The following is a 15,909-nucleotide window of genomic DNA, read 5'->3' on the forward strand; positions in this document are numbered from 1 at the left end:
TATTAATAAAGGATAAAGGCAGAGATGGAATACTTCTCAGATTTGCAGATGACAACAAGCTGGGAGGGAGAGATAGCAACAGGATAACAGTCAGGATCCAAAGAATCTCTTGACAGTTTGGCATTGGGGCTGCACTGAATATGATGAAATCAAAGAGTATTCAACGTGACGTTTGGACTGGAGTCCAAAATCAAGTTTCCCAAGAAAGGATGGGATAGGCTTGGTTACACAACAGCTTGTCTGAAAGTGATTTGGTGATTCTGGTGGACTGAGTTTAATATGAATTAACACTGTGATACTGGTGGTCTTGGGGGATACACAGCACACAGGACCAGGGAGGCGGTGGTCCCTGTAGGTTCTACCCCAGTCATATTACACATGGAATACTGTGCCCAGTTTTGGTCACCACATTTTTGGGAGCACAAAGAGATGGTCAGGATGTTTAACTATCAGCTGAAGGAACTGGGGATATCTAACTTGGCACAGAGAAGACTTAGGGAGTCACAGCAAGCACAGAACTAGGGGCACTGGGCAGAAGTGGCAAAGAGATGAGTTTAGGCTTAATATCAGGAGAAACTTCTGAACAATCGTATGTCCTAGAGTGGAATGGGAGGCTTAAGGAGGAAGTAGTTACTCTTGTCAGGTATTCGGTGACAAAGAATCTCTCACAGGTATAGGTGGGACCTTCTGACCCGTGAGGTCACTTCCAATGCTAAGATTCTGTAACATCCAATATTGATCCTCACTATCTCAAAAAAAAAATCAACACCCATCCTATATTATGGTGAAGTACAGGAGAGAGTACTAAACTATAGTCAGCCTAGTTGGGTTCAAATTCTAGCTTTGCCATTTATCATCTGGATGACATCGGGCAAGGCACTTCATCTCCAGACCTCAATTTCCTCATCTGTAAAACTAGGGGTTTCTAAGCTTCCTTTCAGTCCTAAATCTTGGATCCTAGGATTTCAAATGTCCTAGAGAACATTTCCACTTGGAAGCTAAGTTCATTTTAAACTCAACATTTTTAAAATGGAACTCACCATCTTCCTGTCCCAACCTGGCTTCTTTCCCAACTCCCTCTTTGTGTTAACTGCTGGCCTCATCTCAGAACCATGAAGTCATCTTGGCTGCTTCTCACTCTTTGGCTCTTCATATCCATTGCCCACCAAATCCTCTTGAGGCAGCCATTTAATAAATGCTGGCTGATTGATTGACTAACTGAAATATTTCCCAGATCTACTGCTTTCCTTGCAATTCTCACTTCCAGCACCAAAGTCCAGGCTCCCAATACTTTATATGTCTATGTGTTCTAGCTAGTATTAGGTGGCATTGGGAGATAAACAACATACAGGACTAGGGAGGCAGTGGCCCTTGTCCATCCCCCCCTGCCCCCCACCTTTTAACCTATCCCACAGAAAACACTGTGTTTCTCCTACTCAAGAATCTACAATGGATTCCAAATATTTACTTTGTTTTTCCAGGGTTTCCATCTTTTTGACCAACCCTACCTATTCAAACTGAATTTTTCTATGACTCCTCAGGATGACCTTCCATGCTTATCAGGTTGATATCATTGTCATGTCATGGTCATTGACAATCCTAGAACTCTGGAGATGTAATGGAACTCTGAGGCTATCTATTTTAAACTGTACCTCATTCAGACTCCCCTATATACAATGAATGCCTTTGCTTGAAGAACTTTAGTGAAGAGGAAAGACCTGTAAGGAATGCCATCCCACTTCTAGACAGGGCTGTCAGGAATTCTTCCCCATCCATCCAAGATTTGTCTTCTGGGGCAAAGGAACACAAATCTCACATGGGCTCTTATTTATTTAGCTGATTACTCACTGGAACCCTGAGATCTTTTCAGAAAGACTTCTTGGTTATGCCTCCCCAGTCCTGTATTGGTAAAGTTGATTCTTTGAACACAAGGTTGAGATTTTGCATTGATCCCAATCAAACGTCCTTAGATTCAGCATGGTGTTCTCCCCTTCCTGTAGTGTTTCCCATAGTGCCTGGCACACAGTAGGCACTTCACCAATGCTAGTTGGCTGACTCCCTGCCAAAATCTTTTGACATCTGATATTATAAGATATTAGTTTGTCATATAACGTGTCAGCTCTCTAGACCAAATCTGTGCCTTGTGCAAACCTGTAGCAGCATGACATCTATGCCTCAATGCAAGTCACTGATAATGAGATTAAAGCAAATGGGGCTAGGCCCAAATCCTTAGGAAACTGCTCTGGGGACGCTCTCCAAGTTGATCTCAAACCATGATTGATCATCCACTTTCAATCAGTTCTGAATTGACCTCACTATAGTCTATATCTAATCACCATCTCTCCATCTTTTTCCAGAAGAATGGCATAAGAAATCCTGTCAAATGCTTCTCTGAAATCTAGCTACATTTTATCAAAAGCATTCTAGAGGCCCAACTGACCTATGACCCTGTTTAAAAATAAAACAAAACAAAACAACAAATACAGTTCCTCTGACCCATTTTTCTTGAACCTGTCTTTGCTGGCTCCTTAGGTTTATCTTGGCTCATGCCTATGGAATACACTCCTCCAACTTCTCTGATGGTCTAGATCCTGAGTCAGTCCAGGAGCATTTATCAAGGACATACTATGAGCCAGGTACTGGGCTGAGTTCTAGGGACACAAAGAAAGGAAAAAGACAGCCCCTGCACCCCAGGAGCTCACAGTCTAAGTAGGAGACAACATGAAAACCACCATGTATAAGCAAGATAGAAACAGGATGAATTGGAGATAATCAGCCTTCAGGTCCAGCCCTGGTCCCTGCCCTGGAGACCCTGTTTCCAGCCGTTACTAGACACACAATCAGAGCCAACTCACTCTACTTCTTCTCAGTTTGGGGGCTGGCTGGCTTTGTTCCAGGGCTGGGGGATCATCAGATAATTGAGGGCTTCTCTGCTCCATTTCCCTCATTTTGCTGAGGAGCAAACAGGGCCAAAGATGGGGAGTCATTTGCCTAAGGTCACAGAGGGAGTAAGAGCCAGAGCTTGTCAGCCTGAACCTGGCTGTGCCCAGGGCTGCCTGACAGCTTTAAGCACTAAAATGCAAGCTTTATGGGAACGATTTAAAAAAAAAATTCAACACACACACACACACACACACACACACACACGCACATGCACACACACACCCCCAGCTGTGTCGGAAATGAAAGCTTTGATTACATCAATTTCTGATAAACTCCCTCTGATTATTAAATGAGGTACCTTTTGCAGAAGCCTATAATTTAATCGGAAAAGTTCATGTAAAATGAAGTCATAGCCTCTGAGAGAAACCTAGGGTTATGCCCACAGGCCGACGTCTCTCATGGAGGATTAATAATGCCAGTGTAAAACCTGGCCAGTCACTGAGCAGGAAAACCATCTGGGGTTAGCAAGCACAGGTCAGAGGGTCCGAGGGCTGGACAAAAGTGACCTGATCCCACTTGACTCAGGACATGGTATACAATCACTTAACACATTCTGAAATGCCTCTATAAAAAGGGTTATTTGAGGGGTCAGAAGATGTGCTGAAGTTCAGGAAGCTGGGGACAGCTGGTAGGCCTGAAGTCAAGAAATACTGGGGTTTAAATCCCATCTCCAACTTGTACTAGCTGTGCAACCAAGGCCAAGTCACTTTAATTTTTCTAAGCCTCAGTTTTCCCATCTATAAAGTGGAATAATGATTCCTGTAATCCTAGCATCACACAGTAATTGAAGGTGACAACCGAGAGAATATTGTTAAAGGACTTGGGAAACCTAAAAAACACTCACTGAATGTCACTTTTCATGAAAGGGAAAATGGGTCCATGGCCTGATCTGGTTTGAGATTGTATTTAATTCATTCCCCAAGCCCTCTCCCCTGCCCTCCAGCCTCACTCCTCACTAGTCTCTCTGAATTACACCCAAGTTCACAGGGCTTTGGCCAAGCCAGGGATGGGTTTCTCCTCTATTAGCTGGGGGTCCTGGTTTTGGAGGAATAGCCTCACAGGCTGCCACCAGGCCTAGACTCAGTTTTCACAGCTCCGAGAAACTGCCACAGCTCAGACTCTGCTGGCGCAGCCTTGGCGATCCCAGGGTCTGGTCCCCCCCACCCCCCACAATATAGTGGAAGAGTAAGATATCAGGGCTGCTTCCAAGATGGATAGCAATGCCTTATGGGAATATTCTAGCCACCCACCTAAGCTGAACTGCTCTGGTGGATGATTCAATGTTGTTATCTCTCCAAGGTCTAAAAGGAGGCTTCTGAAGAAGGCAGACCTTGATGACGGAGCAACTCTAAAGTGAGTGGATCTCCAATGCTCTTGCCAAACTGACTCACCAAACTCTCGCCAGGACTGCTAGAATCCCACTTTCTATAGGAGGCCTTCCTTTCCCCAGCTTCCCAGCTGTTAACAGTGCCTTTCCTAATGAGATTACCTTTCATCTTCCAGTATGTATTTTGACATTTGTACACAATGATTCTCCCCCATTAGACTGTGAGTTCCATGAGGCCAGGGGCTGTCTTCTCCTTTTTTCTGTATCCCCAGGGCTTAGCATAATGCCTAGCACTAAGTGCTCTCTCTCCAGACTCCAGGCCTTTGCACCGACTGTGCCCTCTCCCTGGAATGCTTCCCCTCCGCTCTTCTATCTCTCGGAATTCTTGGCTGCCTTCAAGACTCAGATCAAGTTCCACATTCTACAGGAAGGTTTTTATTTCCCCTTTTGTTTTTCCTGGGCCCCCCAGTTTTAGGTGCCTTCCCCATGCAGGTTATCTTGCATCAGATCTGAATATACAATAGATATACATATATCTGTGCATGTTGTCTCTCCCATTAGAAAGTAAGATCCTTGGGAGGACCTTATGTCATAGGTCTCTGCATTCCCATTACCGAGGATAATGCCTAGCCCACAGTAGGCGCTTAATACATGCTTGTTGATACATTGATTGCAAAACCACTTTACTCAGTCATGCTTTTAGAAATACCCTGGTTAATATCATTACCATCAGGACCAATCCTAAATTTAAGGAATTTGGGGGTGGGGCATCAAACGAGAAAGCCAAAAGTTAGTCCTTGGTAAATATCAATAGACTGTAAGCTCTTTGGGGGCAGAGATTCCTTTTGATTGTGTATTCTCAGCATTTAGTATGGTTTCTGGCATACAGTAGGCAGTTAATAAAGGTTTAATGGATTGAATCGGGGTGATGAAAGCCATGTAACTGTGAATACATTTTCCAGGAGTTGATCACTAAACATAAAACCATTAACTCAGAATTCCTGAAAATTCCAACTCTACAAAGTTCCTCCATGTCATCAGCTCTGTAGAGCAGTTCCTTGACCTTTTATTTTTAGTTCCTGAAATAATGGGAAAATGTCTCTGTCCTCTTGTTCCTTTGGAGAAAGCCAATGATGTGTGAACTTTGTAAAAGGAAAGGCTATTTTTGGGGGGAGGGGGAGCTCTGCTTCGCTTGAGTGGAAAACAGTTGCTGGGCTTCATCTACTCCTTAGGCTATAAATTATTCACCCTCTCTGTGTGTGCGGCCCACTTGCTCCCAGATTTTCAAGGTGGGTTAATACTGACTGATGCTTACTTTCCCACTATGATAAAATAACCTTCTTCTTCTTTTTTAATAGCCAGCATTCTATTTTCTGCTCCCATCCTGCTGTATAGAAGCCAGCGATTTTCAGTGGAGTCCTTGGATTAAGAGCTTTGTTGAAAATTACTAGGCCTCAGCCAGACACAAAAAGTACAGACAATTCTGAGCTGCTCTAGCAAAGGATGCTAGATTGTCGTGAGAAAAGAACAGAAAGCTTTGGTAAGAAAGTGGAAAATCACGATAAAAATGGAATGTAAAAGGAGCAAAGAGTCATTATTTGCAAAGCAGAAGGAGAGATGGAAAAAGGGTGAAACGGGAAGCAGATGGAAATGACCTTTTATGTTTACAAAGAACACGATTCAAAAACTAAAAGCCAGATTAAGAGCAAATCCATCCTTTTTTAGATGGAGGAAAAGCAACAATAGAAGAATGCTTTTGGTGTGGGAAGAATGCGAAAACATAAGAGAGCATCACTCATAATGGAGAGCCTGACAGAAGGAAGAAGCAGATCCAGGGGCTGGGGTAGAACTGCAGCTTCCTGGAATCTGGCTGCTGCTACACCTTTTCTCCACTCCTAGGACCACCAGCCTGAAGCAGCCTCACCTCCTAACTGGGCTCCCTAACTGGAGCCTCTGCCTTTTCCTGTGCATCCTTCACCCACCTTCTGAATGAATGGCCCTAAAGCACACATCTGACCACGTCACTCCCCATGATGAAGAATTTACAGTGGTTTCCTATGGCCTCATGGAGGGAACAAAAAATACACACGTGTGTGTGTGTGTATAAATATACATATATGTATATTGCCCACACATTCATTTATCGGGCATTTATACCCATTTATCATCTGGCTCCAACTTTATTTTCTAAACATTTCATAATCCTAACCTACTAAGTTCCAGCTAAAATAGCCTATTTCCTTTTCCTTTTATACAACATCACCCTGCCTCTTCACAGAGGGTATCCCCTCCTACCAGTACACTGCTCCATCGCTTTTGCCTCTTGGAGACCCTAGCTCCCTTTGAGGCTCATCACAGGTGCCACAAGGTGCATTATGCCTTTACGACACGTCCCTCACCCCCTTCAAGCTATTAGTGCTCAGAGTCCTGAAATTACATTATATCTATTTCATTTGTTTGATTACAGACTTAACAAAGACCAAATGAGATGAGCATTCCCATAGACCTAGTAGAACAGAATAGAAGGACTGATTTTGTTCATGTGGACATTGGCTTCTCTGCATACAGTACATTTCATTTTCCCCCAGTAGAATGTAAGCCTCTTGAGGGCAGGGGTTGTTTCATTTTGCTCTTTGCATCCCTAGTGCTTAGCACAGAGTAGGTACTTACTAAGTGCTTGCTGAATCCAATTCAATTCAACCGAGTTGCCCTTGAAGGAAGTTATGTGAACAGGATGCTATGATCCTTTCTGAGCCTAAGAAGTGGCCACCTCTCTCTCCAGCCTGACTGATGGAGAAGGCTAACCCAGAGAGGCTAATGGACTTGACCAAGGTCATGGAGAACTAGGATTCCAACCCCAAGTTTCTCAGACTTGAAGGGCCCCTTCCATCACTGCCCCAAGTCACCAGTCATAACTGTGTGCTAGGTCCAATGACAGCAATAACCTCTGGCCTTCCTTCCCTGGCCTTTTATTGACAGGATCATTTGTTTTGAAATCCAGTCAACCTTAAATGAAGTCAAAGGAAACTCATGTGAATGAATTTCTCTTGCGAATGTTTCAGAGAAACTCCAAAAGCTCTTCTCACTTTTGCAGCCAGTAAAGAGCATGCCCAGATAAACACCCCTGTTCATGACTATATTCCACTTTGGGCTGGTTGTCCATGATATGACATAACTCCTCTGGGTCTTGCTTTCCTCATCTAGAAAATTAAGAGATTGGTCCAGATGACCTCTAAAGCACATTCTAGTTCTAGGTGGATGACCTTGTGTTTCCTGGATTTGCTTTTTGCCCTGAAGGGTCAATATTTGCTACCAAGAGAAAATAACATTACAAGGAAAGGCTGTTCCTGAATATCTAATCTAAGGAAGAAAAGGTTATCCAGTATTCAGTAAAGCAATAGGTGTTTACTGAGTGCTTAACAGAGACTTCAGACTCTGCTAATGGGCAGAAGGAGTGGACCAGAACAAGAACTTCATGGTTTCAGAAGGTAAGGTTGGCCCTTCTCTCTCTCTGCACTCAGGAATGAATTTTGGGAATCTAACCATATCTCTTAATCTCTCCTTAGAGCCTCAAGCATTGTTAATGATTAAATTTTTGAATCTATCTAGAGGACTTTGTGGATGACAGGTTTATCTTTGTGACTGCTCAGTCAGGGTGCTAAAATCTTCTTCTTTAATCTAGGTTATTGTTTTCTTCCCTTCTGCTGCTCCACTTTTGTTAAGGGCTCTGTCTTTAGTCCATCTTCAATATTCATGACTTTGGACAAGTCGTCCCTTACATGGCTAGAACCTACAAAATCTGGTGGCCAGATCCTGATAGGTGGGTTTGCAGAATGAAGTCTTTATCTGCCTGTAAGCCTGGCTCAGCCCCTGCTTCCGAGCCCTTCCTTAGGCTTAGCCCTAGCTCTCTCAGCCTTCCCAGTCATCACCGTTAACAGGAATATATTAAGTACCTAATTACCCATGGCACTGGGCACTTCCCTGAGCTTGCCATCTGCCTGACACATGGCTTCATGCTGAGATTATCCCTTCTCTCTGATCTGAGCCTAAACCTTAAAGCAGCTGGGGGTGAGCAGGTATCAGAAAGCAGGGCTGTAACGCCCCCAGGGAGGGGAACAGAAAACAAACCCCTCTTGCCAAGGAGGGGGAAAAATGGAATTTGTGTCAACTGGAAATAGACATTTCATTCCACAAGGCACCATGTTGATGAGCTATATATCTAGCTGCAAATTTCAGATTTGTTGTTTAATGCGTCGTGGAAAACAAGGGGAGAAAACCCTCCCTTCAACATAGACATGCACACACTCAGCTGTAAGATGACAGGATCACAGAAATCCAGGGTGGGAAGGATCTCTGCAGGCAACCAGGCCAAACCTCACTTGAATAGGAACTGCCACTGCATCAGGTGGATGAATGGTCTGCTCAGAGATCTCCCAGGAAAGAGGATGTACTGCGTCCTGTGGCCAACAGCAGCAGCTCCTTCCTCCCCAGGAAGTTCCCCTCTCCATCAAGTCCACATTTGCTCCTCTGCAGCTTTTTCTCTACCTAATCTTCATGCTTCTGCCCCCTGGGGCCATGGAGAACAAACCCAGACTATCTGCCCTGGCTAATCTGCTAATTAGAGGCAGTCATTGTATCTTAGGTAGAATTCTGAACTTGGTGTCAGGAAGACCTGTGTTCAAATCTTGCCTTAGACACTATTAGCTGAGTGACCATGGGCAAGTCACTTACATTCTCTGGTCTTCCATCTCCCCATCGCTAAAGTGAAGGGGAGGAGACTAGATGACCTCAAAAGTCTCTCCCCACTTTATAATTTTATCACCTCTCTAAGCATCTGTTTTCTCATCTGTGAAACTGGGCTGTCCGTGGCACTCATGTCTTGGTTTATTGTGAGGCTCAGATGAAAGCCTTAAAGTCCTACTGAAATGTTAGATGCCCATATCAATGACAGTAATGACAAGAATAAAAATAGTGGGGGCAGAGCCAAGATGGCGGCTGGAAAGCAGGGACTTGCTTAAGCTCTCCCCCAAATCCCTCCAAATACCTGTAAAAAGTGGCTCGGAACAAATTCTAGAGCTGTGGAACCCACAAAATAGCAAAGGGAAACAGTTCTCTAGCCCAGAAGAGCCTAGATGGTTGCCGGAGAGGGTCTATTGCATGGTGCTGGGAGTGGAGTGCAGCCCAGCGTGGGCCCAGCCAGGACAGACCAGACCTGGAGTCAACCAGTCAAAACAGGCCTTGGGGCCATGAATCAGTGAGCTGGGGCAGTTACCAGACTTCTCAACTCACAAATGCCAAAGAGCAGGTTAGAGGGAAACTGCGGGATTGAGTTCAGAGTGGTCTGGCCATCAGCCCTGGGGGTGGCGGAGGTGGTGCAGCGGTGGCAGTGGCAGCAGCAGAAAGCTCCTGAGTCTGCGTCCAGAGCTCCAGCGTCAGCTGCTTCCCGAGTTCCTGGCTCACACAGTGGGAGGAATCTAGCAGTGGATCAGAGGGGCAGTGCAAGGAGCACTTTGTGGGTGCAAAGACAAATTCTCTTGCTGTACCCTGCTTGGATCTGTATTTTGGTCCTGGCAGTTTTTGGGGGTAGGAGGAGCACTGCTGTGACAGAGCCTGGGGTGATACTGGAGTAGAAGTAGCTCTGAAAACAGCAGTGCTTGGAACCTAAAGCTTGGGACAAAGTACTCTCTATTCTACAAGCAGTCACATCCTGGCGAAAAGCTCAAGGGTCAAGTAGTTGGCTGGAAACATGAACAGGCAGTGAAAACAAACTCAAGATTCAAACTCAAACTCTAGATTCCTTTTTTGGTGACAAAGAAGAGCAAAACATACAGCCAGAAGAAGTCAGTAAAGTCAAAAAGCCTACATCAAAAGCCTCCAAGAAAAATATGAATTGGTCTCAGGCCATGGAAGACCTCAAAAAGGATTTGGAAAAGGAAGTAAGAGAAGTAGAGGAAAAATTGGGAAGAGAAATGAGAGTGATGAAAGAAAACCACGAAAAAAACAAGTCAATGACTTACTAAAGGAGACCCAAAAAAATACTGAAGAAAATAACACCTTAAAGAATAGACTAGGCCAAATGGCAAAAGAGCTCCAAAAAGCCAATGAGGAGAAGAATTCTTTGCAAGGCAGAATTAGCCAAATGGAAAAGGAGATCCACGAGACCACTGAAGAAAATACTACCTTAAAAATCAGATTAGAGCAAGTGGAAGCTAGTGACTTTATGAGAAATCAAGATATTATAAAACAGAACCAAAGGAATGAAAAAATGGAAGACAATGTCAAATATCTCATTGGAAAAACTACTGACCTGGAGAATAGATCCAGGAGAGATAATTTAAAAATTATTGGACTACCTGAAAGCCATGATCAAAAAAAGAGCCTAGATATCATCTTTCAAGAAATTATCAAGGAAAACTGCCCTGATATTCTAGAACCAGAGGGTAAAATAGACATTGAAAGAATCCACCTATTGTCTCCTGAAAAAGATCCCAAAAAGAAAACTCTTAGGAATATTGTCACCAAATTCCAGAGTTTCCAGGTCAAGGAGAAAATACTGCAAGCAGCCAGAAAGAAACAATTTGAATATTGTGGAAACACAATCAGAATAACACAAGATCTAGCAGCTTCTATATTAAGGGATCGAAGGGCTTGGAGTATGATATTCCGGAAGGTCAAAGGAGCTAGGACTAAAACCTAGAATCACCTACTCAGCAAAACTAATTATCATGCTTCAAGGCAAAATATGGACTTTCAATAAAATAGAGGACTTTCAAGCTTTCTCAATGAAAAGACCAGAGCTGAATAGAAAATTTGACTTTCAAATTCAAGAATTCAAGAATCAAGAATCAAGAATCAAGCATGAAAAGGTAAACAAGAAAGAGAATTCATAAGGGGCTTACTAAAGTTGAACTGTTATGTTTACATTCCTACATGGAAAGATGATGTGTGTAATTCATGAGACCTTTCTCAGTATTAGGGGAGTTGAAGGGAATATAGACAGGGCACAGGATGATTTGAATATGAAGGGATGATATCTAAAGAAAATGAAATAAATTTAAGGGGTGAAGGAGGAATATAATGAGAAAGGGAGAAAGGGAGAGATAGAATGGGGTAAATTACCTCACATAAAAGTGGCAAGAAAAAGCTGTTCTGTTGGAGGGGAAGAGGGGGCAGGTGAGGGGGAATGAGTAAATCTTACTCTCATTGGACTCAACCTGAGGAAGGAATAACATACACACTAAATTGAGTATCTTACTCCACAGGAAAGTAAGGGGCAGGGGATAAAAAAAGGGGGAGGATGATAGAAGGGAGGGCAGATGGGGGAGGGGGTAATCAAAAGCAAACACTTTTGAAAAGGGACAGGATCAAGGGAGAAAATTGAATAAAGGGGGACAGGATAGGATGGAAGGAAATATAGTTAGCCTTTCACAACATGACTGTCATGGAAGTGTTTTGCATAATGATACATGTGTGATCTATATTGAATTGCTTGCCTTCTTAGGGAGGGTGGGTAGGAAGGGAAGAGGGGAGATAATTTGGAACCCAAAGTTTTAAAAGAAGATGCTTAAAAATAAGTTGTTTTTTGCATACAGCTGGGAAACAAGATATATAGGCAATGGGGCATAGAAATCTATCCTGCCCTACAAGAAAGTAAGGGGAAAGGGGATGGGGGGGAGTGGGGTGAAAGAAGGGAGGGCTGACTGGGGAATGAGGCAATTAGAATATATGCCATCTTGGAATGGGGGGAGGGTAGAAATGGGGAGTAAATTTGTAACTCAAAATCAATGTTGAAAACTAAAATATCAAATAAAAATGATTTTAAGAAAAGAATAAAAATGGTGCCGACAGTAATAAGAAGCCCTGCCCTCTTCCTTTGGTCAGGGTGACTTCAGGACTCTGGACAGCGCTGAATCTCAACCAAGTTGGCTCTGGATTCTCCACACACTTACAAGGGACAGGGTTTGCTTTGGCTCAGGTTTATTTTGACTCCCAGAATTGAGTACAATCTCTGGGGTAGCAGGGTCCAAGTGGATCATGACACATTGGCTCAACTGATGAAAAACAAAATGGCTCATCCCAAGATCATAGGGCTGGCTTTGGGGAGTGACCAAGACCAGGACCAGTATGGTTATTCCCTTCTTTCTACATCATTGGGTCTTTGGAGCCCCACAATTACCACAAATAGCATTTCATTATTAACTGATGAACACCATGGCAGGTTTGCCTGCCATGGGAGCCAACAGAGCATAATGGCATAGGGCCCAATAAACCTGCCAGCTTCCAGGTGAACCATCCTCTCACCTACCAAGGGATTCATTTTGTCTCAACAACAGAGAATGTGTAAATAGCCAGAGGATTCTAATAACACCCACACAGGGATGACCTCCAAATGAGAGCCCTCCAGCTCAAGTTTCTACTCATAAATACCTTTAAAAATTGCTATTCTTGTTTTCAGCCAAGAATTTAAAAATGTACTACTGATTATTTTTTCCATTTTTGAGGATTTCTACATTTAAGTTTTATACATAGAACAGGAAGCCTGTACCTAGGACAAACCCGCTTGCATTTGACAGCGGATTTCAACCTTCTTTGAGAAGATTTGCTAAGAAAAAGGCTTGGCTTCCTTTGAGTTCTCTGTGTTTGAAGGAAGAAGAGGTAGAAAAAAAACCAGTCATGGGGCTTACCTTGCCCTTGTCAAAGTAGTGAATGATTTCTTGGTACAGCTGATCTTTGAGCTGCCCTTGGGTAGTTGCTTGGTACCCATCCCGCTGAGTAAGATGGGCAGCACATGCCTCCTCGGACCACTGGAACAAGAGAAAAATGTGAAAGGTTCATGGATAGAGAAATAAGGTGCAAGATGGCAAGAGCCTCCTATCATTGTTACCAATTGAACACATCCTTTAAAAACTCAATCATATAGACTTGGGGCAAAGAAGGAGACAGACATTTGCAGGCACGGCTCATGGTAGAAATGTGATTTGTCCGACTGAAGATTTTATTATGGGGATGGCAGGGCTAGAAGTGGGATGAAGGTAGTGATAGTAACGACAAAAAAGGAAGCAAGGAAAGAAAGGAAGAAGGAAGGAGGAGAAGGAGGGAGGAATAAAGGAATAAAGTATTTCCATCAGTGAAAATAGGGAATGCACAGTTCATCACAAAGACATCTGGAGAGAGTTTAAACTATTAGTAAGAATGGGAAGGAGGCAAACATCAAAGTTAGGTATAAGTACAAGATTTAGTATGTTGAACTAGTTCTAACTCTGAATCTGTCCAATGAACCAACCAGCCTCTATTGGTCTAATTATGTATTGGGTAGTTCATTGGCTACTTCCAATCATTTTCAGACAAACCTTTGTTTAATTCTGCCTCCATCATCTTGTCCTTGTGATCCACAGTGTAAAAGTATACATTGACTCCCATTAGGTTCTGTCTTATTCAATTCAGACCAGTGTTAAGATCTTTGAGAACATGATCCTCTCATCCAATGTGTTTGCTAGCCAAACCAGCTCAGGGTCACATGGAAATCTGAAGTCAGTGATAAGAATGTTGAACAGTACAGGACCAGATATTGATTTCAGGGCCGCCCATGAAAGGTCTTCTAAAGAGACAACAATTTACAGATTGCTTTTTGGGTCCAGCTATTGACCCAGTATCCCACTCTTGGTGTCTTGTAGCCCAATTCCCCAAAGATAGTTCTGTTCCCAAGGTAATAAGCATTTATTAAGCACTTATTATGTACCAGACACTGGGCTAGGCCCTGGGGAATCGAAGGAAGTCATAAAACAACAAATTCCCTCAAGGACTTCACATTCTAATGGAGGAGACAGCATATAAACAACCAGGTGCATACAAGATATGGAGAGAGTAGATAGAGGGAATTTATCAGAGGGAAGATGCTAACAATGTGGGAATAGAGTGAAAGTGAGAGAGGTCTGGTGAATAGGATGGGATCTGAGCTGTTTTGAAGGAAGCCAGGAGGCAGAGCGGGGGATGGAGGACAGCCAATGCAGGGAATGCTGCATTCAAGGAAATGCAAGGGAGCCAGATGGTAGAGTGTGCCCAGGGAAGCAAGAAGGTGACAAAGGTAGAAGCAGCTTTAAATGACAGACAGAAGACTTGATGTGGGAACCCAGAGGTAATAGGGAGCCAGTGTAGCTTTAGGAGGGAGGACATGTGACATGGTTGGACCTAGGCTTTAGAAAAATTGCCTCAGCAGGTGAGTGGAGGATTCATTGGATGAGAGAGAATGGAAGCAGGGAGACCACTCAGCTTTGTCCTGGCAAGATGAGGGCCAGAACTAGGGCTGTGCAGTATGGACAGACAGAGGGGAGTGAATGGCCTTGGGCAAATGGTTTTTCTCTTCTACAAGATGGAGTGGGGTTGGGATGAGATGACCCAGTGCATTCTGGCTTTAAAATGCATGCACAGAGATAAGGTCCTCCAATAGAATGTAAGTTCCCCAGGGGCAGGGGCTTTTTGCTCGGTGTTATCCCCAGTGCCTAGTGCAGTGCCTGGCAGAAAATAGAGGCCTGATAAATGCTTGCTGAATGCATGAATCCACGACTGTATGAACGTGATCATCTTTACGGGCCCTTCTCTGTCTGAATCTTACAAGAAACAGCCAATGAAGGAGACATACAAGGCTGCTGAGCCCTGACTAATGGTCACTTGGCAAAGTAATCAGGAGAAGGAGCATTAAGAGTGAGAAGGAGTATTCTTGTTGGTAGAAAGGAGAAGGCGAGGGATAAAAACTACACAAAACAAAACTGCATTTAGATGTGTCTCCTCCTGCTCTGCGTCATTGAACTTCAAAGTTGGAAAAGAAAACGGCACAGAGTGGTCAGACGTAATGGTCCCTGGCTGTGGAGCTGGACAGGGACCATGCTGCCCTCCAGGCCAGGAGAGGTTAGGAGCTTTGACTTCTTCAGCAGAGATTTCCCCTGCAAACCAAATTCCCATTGGGATTCCTTCCAAAGGAAAGGTGGCCCTGCCCTTAATTCAAGGCCACAGGTCTCGTCTGCTGAAATGGCCCCCATGGGGTGGATGCTCCAGGCAGGACTGACCATCATGGGAATCGTGATGATGATAAAGGTCATTCCAAGCACATGCCCCACTTCTAAAGGGCCTTCCTCACAGCCCCCCAGAGGGCTGCCAAGCTGGATCAGCCTACTTCTAAGGAGATAGCTGCTGTTTATGTCACATGATCAGAACACCTTGGAGCTGGGAGGAAAGGACCTGAGAGTCCAGTGACCTGCTCAGCCACCTCCCAAGGCAGCGCATTTTGTCTGAAAGTTTTACAAAGCTCTAGGCACCACAGAATCTTCCAGCCAGGTGTTAGCTACTACTGGCTTTATCACCTCCATTTTACAGATGAAGAAACTGACTCAGAGAGGGAAGTGTCAGAGCCCAGATGGAGAGCCGGATGAAACCTCAGAAAGCAAAGCCCCTAACTCCCTCACTTTGCAAAGGAGGGGTCTAGGGCCCAGAGTGGTGTCTTCTGATGTCCCACAGACTGAACATTTGACTATCTGAGGGGGCAAATGAAAGAAATAAATATGAAAAGAGATGCCTAAATTAAGTGATGTCTTAAACAAGCATTGAGGGGCAAGGCTGACTGCTCCACACCCACTGATGAGAAT

At 44.0% G+C, this 15,909-nt stretch overlaps 1 protein-coding gene across 2 annotated transcripts in view; it reads right to left on the minus strand.

Moving 5' to 3' along the window:
• DOCK1 (dedicator of cytokinesis 1) overlaps positions 1-15,909 on the minus strand; it is a 604,993-nt gene that overhangs the window by 59,415 nt on the left and 529,669 nt on the right. For both annotated transcript variants that reach the window (XM_036734505.1, XM_036734504.1), the window contains exon 38: positions 12,955-13,074. In XM_036734505.1, coding sequence (XP_036590400.1) covers positions 12,955-13,074 — 120 coding nt within the window. The remainder of the gene's footprint in view (positions 1-12,954; positions 13,075-15,909) is intronic.

The sequence above is a fragment of the Trichosurus vulpecula genome, chromosome 8 (assembly GCF_011100635.1).
Source record: "Trichosurus vulpecula isolate mTriVul1 chromosome 8, mTriVul1.pri, whole genome shotgun sequence".
Classification (NCBI taxonomy): domain Eukaryota; kingdom Metazoa; phylum Chordata; class Mammalia; order Diprotodontia; family Phalangeridae; genus Trichosurus; species Trichosurus vulpecula.